General features: G+C 43.6%; 2 protein-coding genes across 4 annotated transcripts; one reads left to right on the top strand and one right to left on the bottom strand.

Annotated features, from left to right (window-relative positions):
* Window positions 1–4,664: 4,664 nt before the first annotated feature.
* GPR15 (G protein-coupled receptor 15) lies at window positions 4,665–5,771 on the bottom strand. The gene has a single exon (XM_068417492.1). It carries the CDS (start codon window positions 5,769–5,771, stop codon window positions 4,665–4,667), a length of 1,107 nt encoding a protein of 368 aa, XP_068273593.1.
* Window positions 5,772–12,888: 7,117 nt separating this feature from the next.
* On the top strand, window positions 12,889–22,003 carry CLDND1 (claudin domain containing 1). 3 transcript variants are annotated; one of them, XM_068417456.1, is made up of 6 exons: window positions 12,889–12,968; window positions 13,550–13,706; window positions 18,319–18,617; window positions 19,864–19,971; window positions 20,357–20,494; window positions 20,603–22,003. In XM_068417456.1, exons 3-6 carry the CDS (start codon window positions 18,329–18,331, stop codon window positions 20,821–20,823), a joined length of 756 nt encoding a protein of 251 aa, XP_068273557.1. In that variant the 5' UTR covers window positions 12,889–12,968; window positions 13,550–13,706; window positions 18,319–18,328; the 3' UTR covers window positions 20,824–22,003. The 3 variants fall into 3 exon arrangements, with proteins under 3 accessions (XP_068273557.1, XP_068273555.1, XP_068273556.1); XM_068417454.1 differs by having other exon boundaries at window positions 18,316–18,617; XM_068417455.1 differs by lacking the exon at window positions 12,889–12,968 and adding an exon at window positions 13,299–13,427 and having other exon boundaries at window positions 18,316–18,617.
* The last annotated feature ends 593 nt before the right edge of the window (window positions 22,004–22,596 follow it).

Below are 22,596 nucleotides of genomic sequence, written 5' to 3'. Positions count from 1 at the left end.
GTATTAGTGCATCTGGCACTGAAATGAAGGTTGCAGGAATTCTTTGCCCATTTAAGTAAGCATCAGATCTGGGTACAATTTTTCTTTGCGTTGAAATGAAATACTTTATTTCTGAAAAATGCTGATTCTTTGAAGCCAAAATGGAGACCAAGAGCTGCATCTAATCAGGTCCTGATTTGTAGGAAGAAGCAGAGGCACTTCAGCTTTGATTGTGCATATCTCAGGAGAGTGCACCAACCTCTAGATTGTTGGGGGTGGTGCTGGTGATGTAGTTGTTTTCATGAAAAACCTCAAAAGGTCTTGATTTCATTCCAAGGCAGTACAAAAGCATCTCTGAAATCATGAAAAGGTTTGTGGGATGAGCAGATGAATGTTCCCATCCAGATCTGCTGACAGATTTTCTAGTAATGCTTTGCTACCTTTTCATGACAATGAAAGGAGAAGTTAGATTACAAAAAAACAAACCATGTTCTTTATCTGCAATCATAGCGGATTTATTTTAAAATAATAAAAGTGGGGAAAAAAGCCCAGTCCAAATTACTTACCAAGATCTTTGGCAGGTGTCATATCAGAATTGCACCATTTCTATGTCACAGAGCAAACCACTTTACAGTCATTAAGTTATTTTAACACGGATAAAATAGGCATCCTGTTACATTACTCAAGTCTACCTTTTGGTATCATCCTAAGCTGTATTAGTGCTAAGAAAAAAATAATGAATATTAACATGGAATACTCAAAATTCCAGAAGTAATTTTGTTCAAGTATAGGTTGCCTTTTCTCTGAAAGAAATAATTGAAAATAATGTTTACACTGTCATGAAAATATCAAATAGATCTGCAGTTTACAAGAGTAAAATAAGCACCTTCATAGAGTATAGTCTTTTGGATGAAAGCCTGAAAGAATACAGAGTTTTGCTTTGTTGAATTAGTTGCCTCCTGTGTATTTTTTTTTTGCTCATGTGGAGCATTTGCTGTGGCATTTTTATGTGAGTCTCTTCAAGCCTGGTAATGTTTAGCAAGTTTATTTGTTTTTTTTTCAGATGCCAGTAGTAAAGCTTTAGGCAATGGAAGGAGATCTCGGTGGATTTCCTTGGTCACTGTTCCTATTTGATACGGTATTTTGAAGTATTTAGAAAAAAACAAGAAAGAAAGTGGCAGCCCTAACTTAGAATTGTTTAAAGTCTTGTAGAATGATTATAGTCCAAAAGTACTGTTCTGCTTTGGGTGGGGATGGAGGAGATAATGAGTCTGACTTACTAAGAAAACTCTCTTTAAAACAAGATGTGAATTTTTTCTGTAATAAAAATCATAGGTTAGTTGAAATGCAAGTCTCAGGCTTCTTTTTGTAATTAAAAAAAAATAAGTCTCTTGTTATGTACTAGCAAAGGTAGAGGGAGGGTAAGAAATTGAGAAGAGACTATTGGGATGGTAGTTTTTGAGGGTCACTGCAAATAAGATTAAAATTTGACCTGACACTGTTCTGATTTTCGAACACTGGAAGGTCTGAAAACGCAGTTGATGCTCTTCATGCGTTTGCAAGCCTGAAAAGGGAGTTTGTCCGTTAGATGTGGGGAGAAAAGTCTGTCACGTGGAGGAAGAAAAACAAAATCGTGTAGAAGAGGTAGTGGGGAAGGAAAAAAACCGCATGCAGTGAAGGGAGGGGAGAGCAAAAAGCTTGTGTGTGTCTCTGTGATGCCCCCCTTGTAGCACAGGCACATACCCCGGTATCTTACTGTGTGCCAGGGAGCACATAGTGTCACCAGCAATTGCTGAAAGACACTTTTGCTTCCACTGACCCTGTGGTGCCAGCTCTCCACCTGCTCAAACGAGGGCTTGCTCTGTTAGCCTGTGGGTACAGTGGGGAACTGCCTGGGGAGTTGGGGAGAACATCCATGCCTTGGTTTCTAGGTTTGCACTGCCCTTGGGTGAGGTATGTTTTCATTTCTCTGCCTACACTAAACAGCACGACCGCAAGGTTCAATAAAAAATGCAAATACCAGGATTTATTTGTAACGCCCAAAATAGCCATCCCCATTTACAGATATTTAGAAAATACAGAGGTGCGAAAAGAAAAGCTATAGTGAGCGTACTCGTGCTGCACTTACATCAGAGGGACACCTCTTCTGTCGTTCAGTTTACACATTTTTTCCCTTGCTGTACAGACAGCAGTCAGGTCTTCAGGCTTTGCCCGTTTCTCTCTGTTTCTCATTAATTATGTTAGCTGGTATAGCTAACATAATTAGTGTATAACATAGGGCTAACATAAAAGGGTATCTTCCCTTTGTAGCCTTTCAGCAGGTCTGCATGGGTGTAACCATTCACCCTAAAACTCAGCTGTGTCCTCTTCTTAAATAGGAGACAGTCACTCTTCTTAGCTAGACCGCTCCCTAACTGGAATAAAAGTAACTTTCCTAGATTTGTAAAATGCCTCATTGTTATCCTAGGAGTAATCTCCTGCGTATGATTGCCTAGAAAACAATTCTTAGCTTCAATGAAATGTAAAAGTCTCTCTCTCCTCTGGTGATCAAAGGGATCCAGGGACTATTGCTGCAAATCTTTTTGTTTATGAGAGACTTGTCTCCAAGTCCCTGTGATCAGTTATAGTATGGATTTGTGTGCCAGCGTCTTCCTTCCCTGGCAAAGTTGGGAGAAAGGAACACAGAACCAAACTCTTAAAACTTAACTTGAAACACTGCTGCCCAGTAAAATCATACGGCATTTGCTTTATAGCAAATTGCATGCAAGTTGTTACCAGCTTGTTTTACTTCGTAAAAAGTAGACCCAAAGAAGTATATTTGCTGACTCTTTTGTTGGCAGGCTTGAATTTGCTTTATCTTGCAGGGCTGTAACTACCATTACAAATCTTTTACTTATTGCAATTCAAGATTTGTTTCCGTGTATTTTGTTTTATCACTTAGTGAGATGGCTTCTGCCTCTAGTCAACACCTTCGTGGGTTTTGTGAAAGGTAGTTCAAAAGCTTCAAAGGCTAAGCGCAAAAGAGAAGAGAGATAAAGATCTTTAAAAATCAGGAAATATAAAAGGAAAGTTTCTAACAGTCTTTTGACTTAGCCACACTACACATCCTGGATGCTTTATGATACTGATTTATTATATTGATGACAAGCAGTTATTATATTAAGCTAAACATTTAACAAGGGAGACAAGAGAATATAAGATATTGCAACCCAGCCAAGGTATCCCAGTGCTGTTGGAAGTTTAATTCTGATTTTAACTGTGCACTTCAAAACATTGCACCCTGGTTTCTTTGTTTTAAGCAAACATTTCTATCAATCATTGGCATTTAGAGCGATATGAAAGATGTAATAAAATAGACGTAGTCAGCTTTGTAAAAGTCCAGTACCAGTTTTCTGATGAGCTGCTTAACTCCTTGCTCCACATTTGTTCAGCTTGTAGATCTAGGAGGTACTACAGCCGTGAAAAACACGGAGCTTTTTCTGTTTCCCGATGTCATTTGCTGTCAGACTTGACACCAGTTGAGCAAGTGATATCTCCCCCACAGCATATGAAATGCAAGACCTCTGCATTTCCCCGAGATTGCTGGATAGGAATGAGCCAACTTCATAGACCTGTTTTATTTAGAGTTCAACTCTGCAAATGAACTAAAACATTGGTCCTTTTTAATTCCTTTTCTGTGAGCATCCCTGCACATGAGGTTTCTCAACATTCTCCATGATTCTCTGTGCTTCTCACAGAGAATCACTGAAACTCTGGCTAACTTTGCTGTTCAGGCACATTTACATTTGATGGTGTCCAGTGGGAGAAAGTAGCCCTGGTGCATATGTCTTTACATAAACTGGTTGTAGCTAATAGCACACAATGTTGTACCATTACATGACAACCGAAGCAGTCAGAAATTGTGTCAGATCCCCCAAAAAGTCTTCAAAAGCCTGAGTGGATTTTGTGTCTTTTTTTCCTTTAGGGAAAATGTTAAATGCAGGATTTCTTTTGATTGTCTTCAGGTTTTCTTTTTCGTGAAATCACAAGGGCTAGAAACTTACTTTAATTATTGTGATAAAAACTAAGATTTAATGCCATAATCAAGAAGCTGAGACTTCAAAAAAAAAATGCACAAGAGTCAAGTTATGAGAACTGATAACACACAAATTCATTAAAACATTGCATTTCTAAATTCAGAAAACCTTCCAAAAACCAGAATTGATCAGGTTGGTTTGAGGACATTGCAACATGTTTGTGGGTAAGGCAGGAACCAAACGCTTCTGTTGCATTGTTTTTCTTGCTCTGCACGGAATAAACACCTGTATGCATTTAAGTTCAAAGCTTGCCTCGAAGTCAAAGAGTGGCTTTGACTGAATCATGTGATTTTTTTTTCTATAGTTTGTAGCACTTGTGCTGGGGTTCCAGTGTAAGCGTTGGTGGGTATTTCTTGGTATGATGCTTTCAGATTTACACCGTGCAGTGACACAGCGATCATTGTGACCCGTAATTCTGTGGTTGAGGTTTCCTATTCCATTTATCTGCATTTAAAGGGAAGCAGTGTTCCTCTCCCCTGGAGCACTGGCTGCATTACACTTGCACCTCTGTTTCTGTCGTTCGTTTCTTTCTTCCAGTTTCTCTCGCTTTATTCTTTTCCTGCCATCTTTGGAGAGAGAAGTTCCTTCCTCCGCAGTCCTGTCTCCCAGTCAGAGGGATACAGAGCGCTTCCTCTTCCTAGCGGCGTACTCCCCCGCAACAAAATTGGATAAGGAGTGGCTCAGGCGAGTGTCCAGAGTATCAGAGTTGCTGCCGCTGCTGCTGATTTTCACCCGTGGGCACAGGCACCGGAGCATGGCTCTGCGGATGTAGTTGTCAAAGCAATAGTAAATGAAAGGGTTGGCACAGCTATTGGCAAAAGCAAAAGGGCTGCTCACCTTCATGCCCAGCTGGGCAATCGTGTTGGGAAAACAGTCGGGCTTCTTCAGGAGTCCCAAAAGGATGGCCATAAGCTTGAAAAGATTGAAGGGAACCCAGGAGATAACAAAAGCTGCCACTACAATGAAGACAATCTTGATGGATTTTCTCAGTTTCTTGTCATGTTTCCCAGCTCTCTGATAATGCACACAGAGTCTTCTGGTGATGGAACAGTAGAAGGTTAAGATACTCAACAGTGGGAAGAAGAAGGCCAGGATTAAGAGCATCAGTGACATGACCTGTTTGGATTCTGTCACGGCTTTGTCTGTGCAGTAAGTCTTTCCATATTGCTTCGTCAGTTCTCTGGACAAAAGGGTTGGCATCCCTAAGCAGCAGGAGAATAACCAGACGCAGATGCAGAGTCCACTGGAATAGGATCTTGTTCTGACCCGTCTAGCGATAGAGGGATGCATGATAGCAAGGTACCGGTCAGCACTCATACAAGTGAGGAGGAGGATGCTGCAGTACATGTTGACTGAGATGACATAGGAACTAGCTTTACAGAGGAAAGATCCTACCCTCCAGCTCCCATCCGACGCCTCCTTATCCACCCAGAATGGCAGCGTGATGAGGAAGATGAAGTCAGATGCAGCGAGGTTGATGATGAAGACGTCGATCAGCCTCTGGACCCGTCGCTTGAAGACCAAGGCTGCTATCAGGATGGAGTTGCCGACGATGCCCACCAGGAACACAACAGTGTACAGGATAGGGAGGAGAGTAGACATCTGTTGCAGATGCTGATACTGGCAGTCGTCATCGTAGTAGTAGTCGTAGCTGAAAGTGACTGTAGTCACGGGCGAAAGCTGAGTGAGTTCCATTTCTGGCCAAGCTGTCCTCATCCCTGCTCTGAGGAAGGCTCTGAGCTCCCCCTACCCTTCCCCTCCAGGTCTTCTTTAAAAACATGTTATCGAGTGAGGGGGGAGGAGTGGGGGGAGGGAGGAGGAGAAAAGTGGTTTTGGGGGGGTAATCTATATACTTTTAGCCAATCGCACAGGCAACGGACAAGCCAAGAGAGTCTCTGATTAGTCAAACCCCTGTCTTCAGAATAAACACTTGCTGCTTTTTTTAAAAACAGGTTTAGTTTTACTGATTTTATCTTCAGTTTGCATTTGCCTGTATAAGCAAACCATGTTGGGGTTTTGCTTTTATTTTGGGGGGAGGGAAGGTAGTTTTCAAGATTCTGAACTTTTTTAGGACAGGATATTGCTAGTTTGCAGAGGTTTGAGATTGTACCAGCTCAGAAGTCAGAGAACGGTGAATTCAGGTGCCACATTCTTCATCTTTACTCAAAATGTTTTGTATAAATTGCGTTTTGGGGCAAGTTCGAATTTTCTGAGGCTTGGAGGTTTTTACTTTCTTTGTCCCTTTAAGATTGCTGTTTTCTGTTAAGAGTAATTCTCTCACATGAATGTATTTAGGGAGAAACATTTAAAACTACAATCTCCACCCTGCCCTGTAGTTAGTTGTTCTGTGTCAGTCCCAGGCCCTCCACTGCTCTGTCAGTGCCCCCTTCTGCCTCGCAGTCCCTCCAGTTCCCCTAGCTCCTGGGCTCCCCACACCCAGCTTTACGAATGTATTTGGAACTTAGAGGACAGCATCTTTCATTTGCAATCTCCATATCCCTCCAGCTGTGGCGTACCTTACAGACGGCCCTTTCAGCGTTGCATAAATCAAATGAAAATTCTCACTTTTTACACTAGTGAATTCATTACAGCTTTGTCAGTGCATACTAATTTGAAACTTCTACTACTGGTCTTCATCATCCTTCCTCTCTTCTGCAGATAAATTAATTTTCTCCTTCCCTCCCACCTGCGTGTTCACAGACGAGGTATGTCTTCAGGATTCTCAAAGCTTGGAGCAAATTGCTTACTGGAGCGTGCTGGAGCCCCGGGCAGACAGATCACATCTATATATGTCTCCACAGGCAAAGAGCAAACTCCAAATTGCAAATTAGTCCCTCCAGTGCACTCTTGAAGCCCTCAGATTCGCTCTGCCAGTGCTCAGGTTGTATGCTCCTGTGTGGCAGGTAGCTGGTAGACTTCCAGGTGCCTGGAAGAGCAGCCAGCTGCTATTAAACAACTGGCTGCTGGATCAAGGTATATTTAGGTGGGCACAATACGCTGATATCAAATAATAAGCTAGTTATATACGCCTGCCTTCCTGTCAGTGGGGCACTAGTGGACTCTAGCTGACTATTTTTCATGGAATGTGTAAAGATTTAATTATCTCAGTGAGTGTAATTCAGCCATCACAAACTCTGAAAAAAAGATCAAGGTGTCTAAAAACACCCTGGCTTAAATTACCAATTTGTACGCCACAGACGTAAGCGTGAAGCTGTACAGAAGCACAGGCTAAAAATCATCTTCTTGCCATCTGAAGATTACAAAAGATTACCTACTTCTCAGCTAAGAGTTGTGTGAAAATGCCCAAGTATCTTACAGTTTACAAAAATGATTTTTGATGGATTCAATGCAGAGGTGAGTTCGGTGTCATCTTTGCTTATTTCTGCTTCAAGGATGTGTTTCAGTTTTTTCTTCCAAGAAGCACTGGGAAATAGAGGCATTCTCTTTCCATCAGTCCTGGAGTAGAAGATAAGCTGAACCCTACGGTCTGCGGTATAATAGTTCTGCCTCTCTTGCAAAGATGGACCTACAAGTTATTTTACTCTGCAGTTAGATCCTAACACCTTACATGCAGTTGCAAGCTTTAGAAGTCAGGTGCAAACTTCTCTCCCTCCATCTCATGCCACTACATACTCTTGAAATTCACTCCCTCGCTCTCCCCATCCCAGAGCAGACAGAAAAGTGAGTAACACTTAAAAATCTTAATGGAACCATAAAGATAAGCATATGTCCACGTAGTCTTGTCTTTGCAGCTCCTCATTTTGTTGTCTCCCTGCAGTTTAATAGCCTTACTTACTAAAATAAAAAATAGGTAGTAAACCTTTTCCAGCAGGGATCAACTCTGTTCTCTTGAATATGCTCTGTATTTCTTGAATGCTCTAAATTGAGTTGTGGATGTTGCTGTGTGTTGCCATATTACAGGTGTGACACTTCCTTAGCTGGACAGAAGATTTGCAAAGATAGTATGAAGCATTGTCATGAATAATGCAGTGATCTGCAATTATCCGAGCGAAGCAGCAGCAGGCATCTTTGTTGGTAGTCTGTAAGCCTTGGGGGTTTTTTTATATGGTATTGATTCACTTAGGGCTTCATGTAGGGTCTGACTCTTTCCAGAGGTCATTTCCCTGAGGTAGAGCCAAGCTCTCAAAAATATTCAGCACATGGAAGTTCCCCTCATAACACTTCTGCATAGTTATTCCAGAAAGCTCAGCACATGATGTGCTAAGATCCAAGAGATGCAGCGAGATGTTTTGTCACCAGGAGGACAGCCTCCACCCTCTCCTCAGCCCCTTCCTAGATTTCCCCAGTACTTTCCTCCTCCCAGACCTCTCCAGACACATGTAAACCCTTTTCCCAAATCAAATTTTCTGCTGAAGCAACAGCTACAGGCTTGACTTGGGTGTACATTCTTCCGTTTGGGCTACCCATCTTGCCCAGCCCTCAACACAGCTCTGAAAAAATGCAGCCGCTGGGTGCTGAGTAGTTTTGAACCTGAGAGTGAACCTAAAGCTTTTGTAACCACACGCCCACAGCAGATGCTGCAATCATGGGCTTGCATTTGGCCAGTTCTGGTTTAGAGCTTGTGTTTCTCTGATGGTCCTGCCTTTCTCAAAGGCACTTGTGAAGTTTGTCATGTCGGTGCGTGTACCATTCCTTAAATCTGCCTTGTAGGAAACGCTGAGGTATTTCCAACAGTAGCAACGGAGAAGATTTCTTGTCTTTGTTCACAGTTCTGTAATGCTTGTGATACACGTGTTATGGCAGCCTTCTCATTTTATAGCAAAACCAGTAAAAGAGATGCACAGCAGAACAATCTGCACAGGAAGCATACAGGGTTGTTGGTTTAGTTTGTTGCGCACACACACACCCTTTACACATGTGAAATTGAAGCATTTCTGGTTGCAAGGTGTGGGGTGGGGTTTTTTCCAATTTTTTTACATTCTATATTTTACTGATAGTTTAAATGTGGTTTTATTCCAACTTGTACATGTGCTTTTGTATGAGCACAGGCATCTAGATAAAATAAGCTATGTGTCAGTAAATTATTAATGGTGATAAGCGCTGAGAAGGAACAGAGGTTCATTTGGCTGTAAAAGAAAGTGTAGTAGTTTCTAAATGATTGTGCTTCAAAAGCCTTCTGTAAGGAACAGAGATTTGCAGACCTAATTAAAAAAAAAACAACTAAAAAAGCCCATCAAATTGGTTGAAACTGCCCTACTGTGCTATAACCCAGGTGAAGACAGGCTCAGAGGTAACCAGATGAATGTTAACCAACAGAAGTTTCACCCTGAACAAAGAGGAGAGGGTAGAACTGATTCAGGTCAAATTGTGGGCGCTGAGACAATGCAGTGGGATAGGTTGAAATAGTTTCATACCGAGAGCAGTGGTCTCCAAAGTGAGGTGTGTGAAGAAAATACTTTTTGCACACTTAATAAAATAAATATTTTTAAAATAGTGTTTACATCCTCTTTATCTCATCCTTTTTTAATTTATATTTTTGTGTATGTTAATATATTAACTAATATTATATATACTAATAATATATTAGTACAGAAGTACATGTATATAATTTTCAAAAAATATATACATATAATAGCAGTGCATGCTGCAAAAGGTTTTACTGATGGGATGCATGATAAAAAGGTTTGGAGACCACTGACTTAGAGGATGAGTGTGTATCATTAAAGCAAACCTGTGCTATTGGTTGTATTTGGAAGAAGCACATCTAGAAGGTCTTCTCTCTGTGAAAATTATAATTAGAGTAGGGTTTTCTTAGCCTACCATGTTCTGTGCCACAGATAGAAGAATACAGAAGGCAGAAATAAAACCAGGGAGACTGTAGAAAGAGGTCTGAGGGGAATCCATGGGATTTTCTGCTCATTCTCGCTATATGAAACGCTCATAGATGGTGCCTAAAGCACAAAAACTAAAACTGCCCTTCTTACTATTTCAGAGAGAGTATTTGTTGGGAGAGGCAATTGTAGTAAATTAGTTAGTAGTATTGTAAGAAACAGTCAGACTTCTGAACACCTCTTTCAGGTCTGAATAAATAACTCCTGAAGCGAATGTGATACATGAAGAAGGTTTTTTCATTTCTCATCCTGTATCAACTTCATTTAATACAGATAGTGCTGCCTCCTACAAATGTTTACTCATTTCCTTAGACTGTGAGAGCTAAAATTACACAAATTTTGTATGACACAATTTTTTTCCACATACTAGGCTTTTGTTTGTTTTGTTTGCAGCACTCTGATGTTCAGCTCTGTGTTAGTGCCTGAGAACAACTTTTAGAGGTACTAATTAATGCACATGATCCAGTTCTGCTATCAAAAAAACTTCAGTTTTGCAAAAAGCAGGAACATTTAAGCTACAGCCATCAGTGTTATTCCCTTGGTGCTTTCATGTGCAAACTGCCACAGTTTCTGCACAGTAAAGCAAACTTTTACTTCTAAAAACCTTGCTAAATGATCCTGTAGCTAAACTGATCGACCAGTGGTTCTGCTGAGGCACAGAGAAGGTGTGGAAAGAGGAAGAAATGAAAAAACTGTAGGTGTTAGCAATGAGTGACTCTCTGCGTTCGTTTGTAACGTTTTTATTGGGTTACTCTTACTATATGGAGGGGTATTTTTCCAGAAAAAAAAAAAAAATCCAGGTGAAATCTGTAGAGAGTATTTGAAATTAAATAAGTAAAATGAAAACACATCTCTTCCCTCTGGCTGTTTTTGAGCAGCTGCACACATCGTATTGATCAGGGCAGATTATGAAGAAGAGGAGGCCACTGTAGTCTAATTCAATAATGGAAATAGCAATGGCTGCAAAATTTTCCAGAATTGATTCTCATTTTTACGAGATTAGATCTTTTAGGAGAAAAACCTGTAGACTTGCCAGTGTTAGATAATTCACTACCATTTACAGTAAACAGTTCCAATTCTCCTTATCCCATGGCTTAGAATACAGAGGGGTTTTGGTTTTTTCTTTTATATTTTAACGTTTTCTAGCTTCAACTTCTGATGGTTTTGCCAGATATGCTGGAAAAAAAGGACTGCAGATTTTTTTGTTCCCTGTTGCCATTATATGTATTTTATGGTCTTGCAACTCCTTAGCTCTCTCTTCAATAAATTAAATTGACAGACCTTCGTGATATGTTTCACTGAGAGAGGTTTTCTAATTGCTCAGTGATTTTTATGTCCCTTTTCAGGTTTCTCTCTTCTTTATCAACATGTCAAAACTAGACATGCTATTTCAGCAGCCAGCAGCAACTCTAGATGTGATAGAACTTCTTTCCTCCTTGTGATTTCTCTGTTTATACATCTGAGGTTGCAGGAAAGTTGGTGTTTTGGCCACAGCACCATCTTGGCAGTTGGTAATCCACCATGACCCGTTTGTCCCTTTCCTTTTGTGCTTCCCAGGATAGTTTTATGTCAGGTGAGTATAGCCTCCACTCTTAGCTCTTAAATGAATGAGCTCATCAATGACCTTATTGAAATGCGTGTTTGCTTGCCCCTGGCTGCCAAATGATCAGGTCACCCTGTACCAGTGCCCTCTCCATGTCTTTATTTACCCTCCCCTCAGGTCTCGTGTCATCTGTGAAGTTTATCAGCAATACTCTGCTTTCTTCCAGGCCATTGATAAAGATGTTAAATATTTCAGAGTCTAGCATAAATCCCAGTTAGACCCCAAAATACATCCTGGCAGACAGTTACATTATGAGGTGATCCATGATCTGGAAAGGTGGGGTGTGTAGGTAGAGGTTTCTTAATTAAATATAATTTCTGATTATTTTTTAAAATAAAAAAAATGTATTTTGTTGCACCAAGTCAGAGAAGTTTTTTTATATCACTGCATTCACCTTTGCCATCCTAGTTTCTCACCTCGCTGCAAAAATGCTTCCTGGCTGCTCTGGGAGAGGAGTTGGACGGGATCGTTCCCCAGAAGTCCTCAGAGACGTGAAAACCTCGTGTGTGATTCTGTTTTTTCTGTTTGCTAGTTTGGAGGTTGGTAAAATCAAAACTGGGTGTGGTGGTCTCTCAGCACAGGAGCTGTTAACCGCTTTTAAGAGTCCTCTTGTAATCTGCTTGGGTATGTCTGCCAGAGATGGGGGGAAATGTCCAGTTTGGGGCGTGGAGCTGGTGTTGTCAATTTTTGCAATTTTTACTAAATCTTTTTTTTCCTTACTTGGTGTTTTCCCAAGTCATTCAGCCAGCATGTCGTATCACCATTTTTACAAGCAATCAAGGAAAAAAAGAAAGAAATGTGAGCCTTATGGCCGCAGAGGGAGACCAAATCATTGAAATCACAGAAACGAGCGTTTGCGAAGTGGGTTTTTTCCGTGTTTCTGTAAAAACTCATGGCTGTTACACCAGGTACAGGACGTTGGGACGACGACTCCAGATTCCCAAGCGCCCGTCTCTTGCACATGTGCCATTTCACCATCAGTCAGCACCGTGCCTCACGCCGGATGAGGGCGGCGCGGAGGCCTGCAGGTGCGGGGCTGGGCCGCCGCTGTTTGAGCCGGGCCTGTGCCAGTGTCAGGGCCCTGCTTTGGGGCCTGAAAGTGTCGGTGGGGTGACAGGCGCCCTGCGGACACAGCAATGGCTGAGGGAAGGAGGCGAGGGGGGCTGCCCAGCGGCGGGCACCGGGGAGGCCTGTGGGCGTCGAAAGGCGAGGGGTGGCCGGCCCGGAGGCGGCGGGAGACTACAACTCCCAGCAGGCACCGCGGAGGGGAGGTGTTGGGGACTACAGCTCCCATGGTGCCGCGCGGCACGGCACGGCCCGGACGGGCCGGAGAACTACATCCCCCATGACGCCCCGCGCGGCGGGGAGAGGCGGGCGCGGCCCTGGCCCGGGGCACGGCGCGGCGGGGCGGAAGCGGCGCGGCGGGGCCGGGCCGGGGGTGCGAGGCGGCGATGGACGGTGGGTGCGGCGGGGCGCCGGGCCGGGGCGGTTGCAACCGTTGAAGGGGGCGGTTGCAACCGTTGAAGGGGGCGGTTGCAACCGTTGAAGGGGGCGGTTGTAACCGTTGAAGGGGGCGGTTGCAACCGTTGAAGGGGGCGGTTGCAACCGTTGAAGGGGGCGGTTGCTGAGTGTGGGAGGGAGCGGAGGGGCGAGGGCTTGAGGCGCTCCCCTCGGGTTTGCTGCCTGCCCGCGGCCCCGCCGGGCCGCTGCTCCCCCTCGCAGGGCCGTCGCCTGAGAGGCCGGAGCGGCTGCGGGCGCTCCGTGGAGATAGTCCGGGCCTGGCCCGTGCTTCGCCCTGCCAGCGACGGGTGAAGCCCCTCGGCACCGTTCGGGCGGAGCCGTTCGTACGGTCATTTACCTGCCTGTCCGCCCCTGTGCTGGATTGATCCTGGTGCTGCTGCCCTGAGGGCTCTTTCAGTGGGTTTTTTTCCCCCCCCTTACTTTTTAATATTTTTTCTTAATGAGTAACGCTGGGAGATTTCTGTTAAATAATTTCAAAATGATGATCTCTAACTATTTGGTTTGCTTTCTACTTCTAGATCGTGAAGAAGCTGAATGAATGGAACAGTTAGGGCCGATAGGAAGCTTGCATTTCACACTCTCCGCTTACCACGGGACACAAACAACACACTGGCTCTGAAGTGACCTGGAATCATTGGAGCTGTGTGTCCTGAGGGACTCCGAGGACCTCTGAAGGTAAAAAACTGTTTGGTAGCGTTCTTTCCTAACTCTCCATTGCCCTGAGTGTTAAAAGGAGGATCCTGTTCGGTAGCATTGCCAGCCCTCTCCCCACATGTACGCCTTCTTTTAGGCCTCTGCCTATTCTGTTTTCCCAAAAAGCAGTCAGATTGCAAGCATGTTTTCTGAGAAAATGCCAGCAAACACCGCCTTCCTCTTCTGTGATGTCAGGTAGAAGGAGTTTCTTAAATGTGGTGGCCCACTGTTGGCTGAAGAGAGTGATCTCTGTAACAAGATAAAAATATGCATATTTTTATATTCTGTTCTGCCATGGTACAGGAACTTCTTAAAATGCTTATCCATTCTTCAGTCTTGCAGTTGATTTTTTGCCAGAATACGTGCTTTTGTGCTGCTCTGTGTTTTTTCTGTTTCAACTCTACTGACTTGCCCTTTTTTTTCCCCTTCTTGGCAGTGCTAGGTTAACGGTTGGACTTCGTGATCTTAGAGGTCTTTTCCAACCAAAACCATTCAATGATTCTGAGGGCATACATCTAGTCATTCCTTTGAATGTTGCTGCTAGTTTGGCCTTTGCCTTCTCTTTTATGAGCTGGTGCTTTGAAATTTTACGTGTCTCACTTCTTTGAAAAACGTGTATAATTACAGTATCCTGTGAAGCATTTCTGCTTGAGTGCCTGTTTACTACTGCCTTGTGTTGTCTTATATTCATTGCATAGCTTCGTTTCAGCCATAACTTGTTTGAAACAGCTTCTACTGTTAGAATAAAATGTGCTGGCAGTGCCATGTGAACAAACCTTTTGTAAAAACAGTGAAGGTTCTTGCTGACAGCCTATAAGGACAAAGTATTTAAATTTATTATCAAACTTTGTCTTTACTACTACCGAAGATGGCGTTAATTATAATGTTATTTTTTTGTAAGTAAACTTATTCTAAGGTACTTCCTATATATTGTTCTGCCTAGAACTTCTTGCAAAGTGTGGCATAATCTCGTAAACATGCGGTGTCTGTCTTCATGGTCTTCTCTGGTAACTATTTCTTACTGGCTCTGCTTACTGCTCCCATTGAGCTCTGCCTGCTGGGACTGGAAGGATGTGTCTTTAACAGAGCGAAAGGACACCTCATTTAGGTGGGGCTCTGCCTACTGTAAATGAAGATGCGCTGGGGGGTAGTCAAATCTACACTGTGGCAGGAAGAACTTCTAGTTCAAAATTTGCCTAAGGTGTGTAGAGTTCTTCATCTCTTCTGGAAGTAGTGAAATTGTTAGGCAGAAATATTGAGGGGACCTTTATTATAAGGAATTGGGGGTGTACTCTTGCCTTGGTACTGTCCTGTCCCAGAAAGAACACACGTGGATTTTCAGTATGGACAAATGCCATGCAAAGCCACCCGCTGGATTTTGGGGACTGTAGCCACCTGAGCTGCTTTCTACCTGTCCCCAGAACTGCGCATTACAAGGATTGAACATCAGTAGATAGCCATATCCCTTTTACCAAGTGGGTAATGAACGCTGAACAGTGCTTTAATTTACTGTTTGATCCTTCATTTTGCTTGTGAACTGCTCTTGGTTCCCCGCTGACACCAACTCTGCCAAGTGCACTGTGTGCCAGCACACAGAAGGCTGGCCAGAAGTGTGTGATTGCGTTTTAACGGTGCTCGGATAGGGATATTTCCAGCATCAGTGTTCTGCACCTGGCAGCAGGGATGTTGTATCTGAAAGTAAGATTTTTTGAGCCAGTTGTTTTCCTTCTGCATGTTAGGTACAAAGCTGATAGGACTTTGTAAGCATTTCTATTAAAAGGCAATGGCAGCAAACCAGTGGCCCAATAATGTCCTGCTTACGTTCTTTTTCGCCAGACACTGCTCTGAGGATGGAGCTTGTAGGTTCTTGCAATTCCTCCTTCCAGAGAGAGCCCTTTCTAAAGAGAGGAGTGTGTTGCAGAGTTCCTCTTGCAGCGAATGTGACTGCAATAGAGTGGAAAAGCCAGACCAGCCTGCTTGCCAGCCTGTTCTGCTGCTTGCCAGCCTGTTCTGCTGCTTGCCAGCCTGTTCTGCTGCTTGCCAGCCTGTTCTGCTGCTTGCCAGCCTGTTCTGCTGCTTGTCCTGGGAGTGAGTTCCCAGAGGACCTGCTCAGCTCTGAGCTCAGCTGGGCAGGAGCTGGGCAGCGCAGCTTTGGCCCTGGAGACGCCACTTACCCTGTTTGCTTTGTGAGAAGTTTGTGGAGGGGAGGGGAACCCTCAATGAACTCAGTGGGGATGAATGCTGAGGTCAGCCCTGGACAGTAACTTTGCTCTCTTCCTATTCTGCTCATCCAATGTCCTGTGTACCTTGAGCTAGATGCTAGGGATGAAGGAGAATGGAAATACATAACCAAGAATTAAACAATGCACAGAGTATTTCCTTTCAAGTCTGGACTTGATTCTATGTCTTCTAGAAAAATAAGCCCAGATACAATGTATTCCTAGCTTATAAAAATTCACAGCTTGTGGATTATTATTTAAGTACAGTTGTGGTATGCAAACTTTGCAGTATTTTAAATGGGTGCTGCTTGTCACTTCACCAAAAATCAGTTCTGTCCTTGCTCATTGCTAGGGATGCAGTTCAGTGAGGCACACTGTCTGCAACAGCCCTCCTTGAACATGGAAATTAAGAATAGGGGATGATATGGGTACACATCATCTCTCCTCCCCAACCCTGTTAGCCAGTTTCAAGCAAATAGAAGAGCAGATGGGAGGGAAAAGAAATAAGAATGGCGTTGTTAGCAGCAAATATCGGTGCCTGTGAAACTTCCTGCTTTAATTTGCATCTTCTTTCATAGTTCAGAATTTCTCATTGGCAGGTCTGACTTGAGCGCTCAGGTTTTAACTTGTGAATGTTGCGTTTTAAGGCATTTGCTGTTTCCAGTTACAGTTCATTCAGTTGCAGAGAAACTAGACCAAAATATTTTGATCAAAGTATGTGGGAGAAGGGAGGCAGAACAAGCAATAGACAAGAGCTGATTAGATAGTAGCTCATGTAACCAGACTAGCTCTAGCTGCTGTGTTAACTTCAATTGATTTTTTTTTTTTGGCAAGTGCATCAAACCTCATTCATCATAATCCATAAATTTAATCAAGCACAGAAAACACATGAGCACAACAGGCCTCTGAGAGCCCTCTGACGTATTGCACCATCCACAAAACAATCCATGTATTAGCAATCAATTACTCATTAAAGTCACAGTATTGTCATAAGCGCAAGCATGTGTGGTATCTGTATTTTCCCGTGCCTCCTTTGCCCCTGAATTTATGCCATTTGTGAGCATGACCCTGCAAAGGAAGGCATGAGTGACCCCTCATACAGGGAGCCAGAGCGACGTCCTCGTGGCAGTGCATGAAAGCCTTTCAGTTTTGGAAGCTTTTGTCATCTGGTTCAGGAACAGGGCAGCCCTTCGCATTGTTTTAGTACTTCAGAAACACCACTGTACGTACTGTGGCATTAGTGCAGCATTTATCCTAATTTCCAAACTTGTCTGTCAGTGCTTACTTCATGTTCTGTCTCTAGCGCCTAGATACGTTTCTCTGCTCTCCTAAAGGCATTCCAGCAGCTTGGCCCTTCGTGAACAGTCTAGAAGAACTTTTTTGACATGCTTGTGGTTCTTATCTTTGCCGTAAACACAAGCCGTGAAAACGTATGGGATGGCAGGCTCAAAATAACTTCTACCCTTGAGGAAAGAGAAGTCCTCTGGCTGTGATGGGAGCTGTGGATGGATTCTCTGCAGTTCCATGCAATCAGGATCGCAAATGGCAGTGAGCTGTGCCATCTGCTTTGGGGACAGAGTTGCTGTTGCTCTGTCAGTGGCTGTCTCAGGGAGAGCAGCTAGGGCAGCATGGCTGGGAGAAGGGCGATATCAATGCCTTAACCTCCCAGATCCAGCAGATGCTGACTAGTACTGTAGACTTGCTCCGTGTTCCTTTGATTCCAGCATGTTGGAAAATGAAGACATGCATATCCTGAGGGGACATTGCGCAGGAGGAGTGATGTCACAAGTTCTGGGCCCAGTTCTGGGCCCCGCACTTCAAGAAAGATGTTGAGGTGTTCGAGCAAGTCCAGAGGAGGGCGACCAAGCTGGTGAAGGGTCTGGAGGGTCTGACCTACGAGGAACGGCTGAGGGAGCTGGGGTTGTTTAGCCTGGAGAAGAGGAGGCTCAGAGGTGACCTTATTGCAGTCTACAACTACCTGAAGGGAGGTTGTAGTGAAGTGGGAGTCGGCCTCTTCTCCCGGGCAACTAGCGATAGGACAAGAGGACACAGCCTCAAGCTTCGCCAGGGGAGGTTCAGGTTGGACATTAGGAAGAATTTCTTTTCAGCAAGGGTCATTAGACATTGGAAGGGGCTGCCCAGGGAGGTGGTGGAGTCCCCATCTCTGGAGGTCTTTAAGAAAAGACTGGACATGGCACTTAGTGCCATGGTCTAGTTGACAGGGTGGTGTCAGGGCAACAGTTGGACTCGATGATCCCAGAGGGCTCTTCCAACCTGGTTGATTCTGTGATTCTGTGAAGTTTGACACTGCTAGGAGAACTTTGCATTTACTGTCAGAGGAGTTACTCACTTGGCCCTCTCTTTCCTCACAGCAGCAAGGGTGCCATGATGGATAACCGTTTCGCTACGGCGCTAGTCATTGCCTGTGTTCTCAGCCTCATCTCCACCATCTACATGGCAGCTTCCATCGGCACCGACTTTTGGTACGAATACCACACCCTGTCCCCTGCTGAGAACGTTAGTGAAGCTGGTAGGATCATCTGGGAGGAATTCATCAGCGAAGAGGCAGATGAGAAGACCTACACAGACGCGCTCTTCCGGTGCAACGGCACGGTTGGATTGTGGCGGAGGTGTATCACTGTGCCCAAAAACTCCCACTGGTACAGCCCACCAGGTATCTCCGGAGCAATTAACACTTCCCTAGCTTGCCTGGGGTGGTGTGTGCTAACTTCCTCACAACATATTCATGCCACTTTGTTCTTCCAGAAGGCTTATTTCTAGCTTATGTGTTTTTTTTTTTAAATCAAGACAGTCTAAACTTTAAAAGAAGTGAAAGGCAGAATGGTCTGTGGCTGTCAGCGCTACAGACTCTGGATTTGACACATGATACTTGGTCTAAATTTAGTCTGGTATAACGAGATTCTCTTTTGCATCTGCTGTCCAGCTGGGGACACGGTTATTGTTGCTCTGCCAGTCACTGTGTTTTAGGAGAGGTCCTGGGATCCAGCAATGGAATAAAGACACTACTTTATAAAGGGGGCACTTGCTCCTTTTAGTGGTCATTCATTTTGCTCACAGGTCACAAATGTCCCACTGTGGCATCAGCACATTTTGCACTCCTTGTACTTTTAAGTGCTGGTTATAGAATGAAATATTGGTATTCTTTTTTCACAATGACTGGGGGCTGAAAAAGTGAGATGAGCAATTACTTTAATTGCTTCAGAGTAGATTTTGAACACATATTGTGTGTGTGTGTGTGTGTAGCCCTTCGTTTTGACCCTCTTTAAAAAAATGTGCTTTCAAACACTTTTTCTGGAGAAAAACATTACATGAAATACTTTTTTTTTCGTTTTTTTTTTTTCATGAAGACACTTATTTTGGAAGACATTTAAACCAACTCTGCTCAATAGCATTTTCAAAGCAAAATCTGAGGGGTAAGAGGGAAGAAATTTAGTATAAAAAAGCAAGTATTTTCTTTTTTTTTTAAAATAGTCCTTTCTATTCTGTTTTTGAATGGAGTGTTTAGTAAGTATTACTTCTGCACATGGAGATAAGCACCGCTCAGTTATGGGACTCTGAGTACAAGAATATGTAGCAACATAGTTGAGCATCATATGCCACATTTCTTTCCCAATATGTCAAGTGTGGCACAGTTCTCTGTGGATACCTCAGGTAAACTTGAAGATTCTGCATGTTTGAATGCTGTCCCTCATTGTAGTAACTACGTCATGCTAACTACACTATGATAAGGCATCCTGCAAATCTGTTTTGAGAGGAAATTTTTTCTCTAAAATGCTTTTTCTTTAAATTTTTTTTCTCTGAGGAGCTTCCCAGCTTGAACGGTTGGGAAGGGAGGAATTGAAGGGAGGGGATGGGAGGGAGACACTTAATGGTAACTTTTTCTTTTCCCCCCCCTACAGAAAATGATATGACTACAAACTGCATCAGTTTTTCCCTCTCTGATCAGTTTATGGAAAAGTACATAGAGCCTGGAAATCACAACAGTGGCACGGATTTGAATCGAACCTGTAAGTGTCTTTCACTTCTGGCAGGTAAACAAGTAGGATGAAAAAAAAAAAGACGTTTCTCAAATAGGGTCACTAGTGAGGGAAGCATCTGTATCTTGCTCTGCCTTTTTTTTGTCCTTCACAGTAGCACAGGCAGTAGGTCAAAGCTTAAAAGGAAAACTGAAGTGCTTTAGCAAAGGTTTTGCCCGTGAATGCAGTACAGGAATTTGGGAGTTAACAAAGTTCTTCCTCCTTTTAGTGAGGCCTTTGGTCCTTTTTAGCTGTGAATGTAGAATGTCTGGTGAAGCAGAAGCAGTGTGGGTAGAAAGGAGTATAAGATGGTGGGAGAAGATCAGTTTCTAGCACATCTTCAACAAACTTATTTTGTGTGCTTTTTCACGTGCAGATCTCTGGCGATTGCAGTTTCTCCTGCCCTTTGTCAGCCTTGGCCTCATGTGCTTTGGGGCTCTGATTGGGTTCTGTGCTTGTGCCTGTCGCAGCCTTTACCCTGCCATTGCCACCGGAGTCCTCCATTTCCTAGCAGGTAGGTCTTCTGCCATACACCAACTCACCCTCCCTCCTCCAGAAGCTCACAGTGACAGCAGAGCACTTCAACAGTGAGCTCATTGTGCTTTCCTGCTTCCTTCCCCAGGACTTTGTACTCTGGGCCTGGTTGGCTGCTATGTAGCTGGGATCGAGCTGCTCCATAAGAAGCTGCCCCTGCCTGATGATGTGCGGGGTGAATTCGGCTGGTCCTTCTGCCTGGCCTGTGTCTCAGCACCTTTGCAGTTCATGGCAGCTGCTCTTTTCATCTGGGCAGCTCGCACCAACAGGAAGGAGTTCACTCTCTTGAAGGCGTACCGGGTAGCATAAGTGCTGCTACCCAAGTGTTGGGTTTCCATGTTGTAGCCTCTTCTTCCCCCAGCCCTTACTACTTTTTTCTTTTAGTCAGAATTTTACCTTGTACTGCGTGCTTCTTGCCAGTTGAGACAAGTTAGCCTGCAGGCCCTGAAGACAAAGACCTCTGGGCTAAATGACCAAACTCTGCCAGAAGTCTGCAGAACTTGAACATGTTTTTAAATTTTTTTTTTAAGTATTATTTTTTAAGCTTCATTTCATTGTTGAATATCCCCTTGGTTAGGTGTACATGCCCCTTCCTAATTTTATTACCCTGTCAGCTTGGAGGAAATAGGAGTGGTCGTGTGGGGCAGAAGAGAAATAGGAAAAGAAAAGATGCAGGTAGGCAAGAATGGGAACCGCAGTGCACAAATAATAAATAACCAGGAGCTGTCTGCTGTGTGTGTGACCCACGCAGGCAGTACCTGCAGAGAGCACCCCAGAGACGTGGGGGAACTCTGAAACCTCTGTTGTGGAAATACTGTAGCTAAATCAGTCCTGTAGCTTAGCTTTGGGTCTCTTATTCTCACTATTTTGCTACTTTTTGTGACTTCTGCCCAAACCCATGCAGCTGGCTGTGGGTGGTGCCTGCACAGGACACAGACTCTGCACTTCTTTTAGCCAAGGAGCGGGATAAGTTGGCCCACGTGGAGCTTTATGTTGCTCTGGCTACACTACTTCAGGACCCAGGCTGGTTTGGTATCTGCACTACATGTGATTGTGCACTCTAATATTACTTGTGATGCTTTTGCTTGCTGTGAAATAAGGCTTTCCTCTCTCTTGTGTTGAAAACGACCCCTCACAAGTTTTTTGGTTTTAATTTAGTTTAGTGTATGTGTGTATATGTACATATATAAACTTAACTTTTTTTAAAGCTCACCCATTTATCCTATATAGCACACCACAGGGTTTTTTTAAAAGGTGCTGCTCTTTTCCCATCTTGCCTCAAACCTAACGTTTAAATGAAATAATAAAAAAAAAGGCTCAGAAATTTTCAGCGTTGCATGAATCTGATGGGAGGGTGAGAGAATGGTCTGAAGTGAATTTTACTTGGGCAAAGAAAAGCCAGTGTCTAGATTGTTTTCTGTTTTCTTTGTTTCACCAGAAACAAAAGATATTTGGTAATTTTTTAAATAAATTCTTAGTCTCCTGCTAACTTTTAATTTTCTCCTGTTCATCATTGGGGGGCGCAACACCCCGTACTTTCTAATTAGTTCACAACTTCTGCACATACTTCTTCTAAATTACTGCAACTCTAGCCAGACTGGGTGGCATGTCTTATCTAGAAAACAACGTTCCAAGACTAAATTGTTTAATTCTGAGGCCTTAACTCCCCTCATTTCCTTATTCTGTGCTTAATATAAGAAATGGATCTTAGAAGAAATAAATCCTGACAAAATGAATAAGTCTATGATGGCAAGAGTTCTGTGAGATACTGCTGATGAGAATGACACAGAAAGAGGCATTTTTATCTCACGGCTGTTTTTTTAAATTTTGTTTTATGCTTTTTTTTTCCCCAGTAGGTGCTTCTACCCAGGCTGTGTTTGCTGGGTCAGCAGACAGCCCTAGCCACTAGTTCCCTGAAGATCAGGGATATCTGCTAGTATCGTTTCTATTTTTGTTTGTTTTTAATTGTGTGTGATGGGGATCAACCTACTTCTTTTATTATCATCAGTGGAATCTTTACCAAACAAAACAAGGCTGATGAGAACCAGGATCACTGTGGGCTGTTCCAGACAATCCTCTTTC

The sequence above is a fragment of the Nyctibius grandis genome, chromosome 23 (assembly GCF_013368605.1).
Source record: "Nyctibius grandis isolate bNycGra1 chromosome 23, bNycGra1.pri, whole genome shotgun sequence".
Lineage (NCBI taxonomy): Eukaryota > Metazoa > Chordata > Aves > Nyctibiiformes > Nyctibiidae > Nyctibius > Nyctibius grandis.
This window is presented reverse-complemented; position numbering and strand designations above follow the sequence as displayed.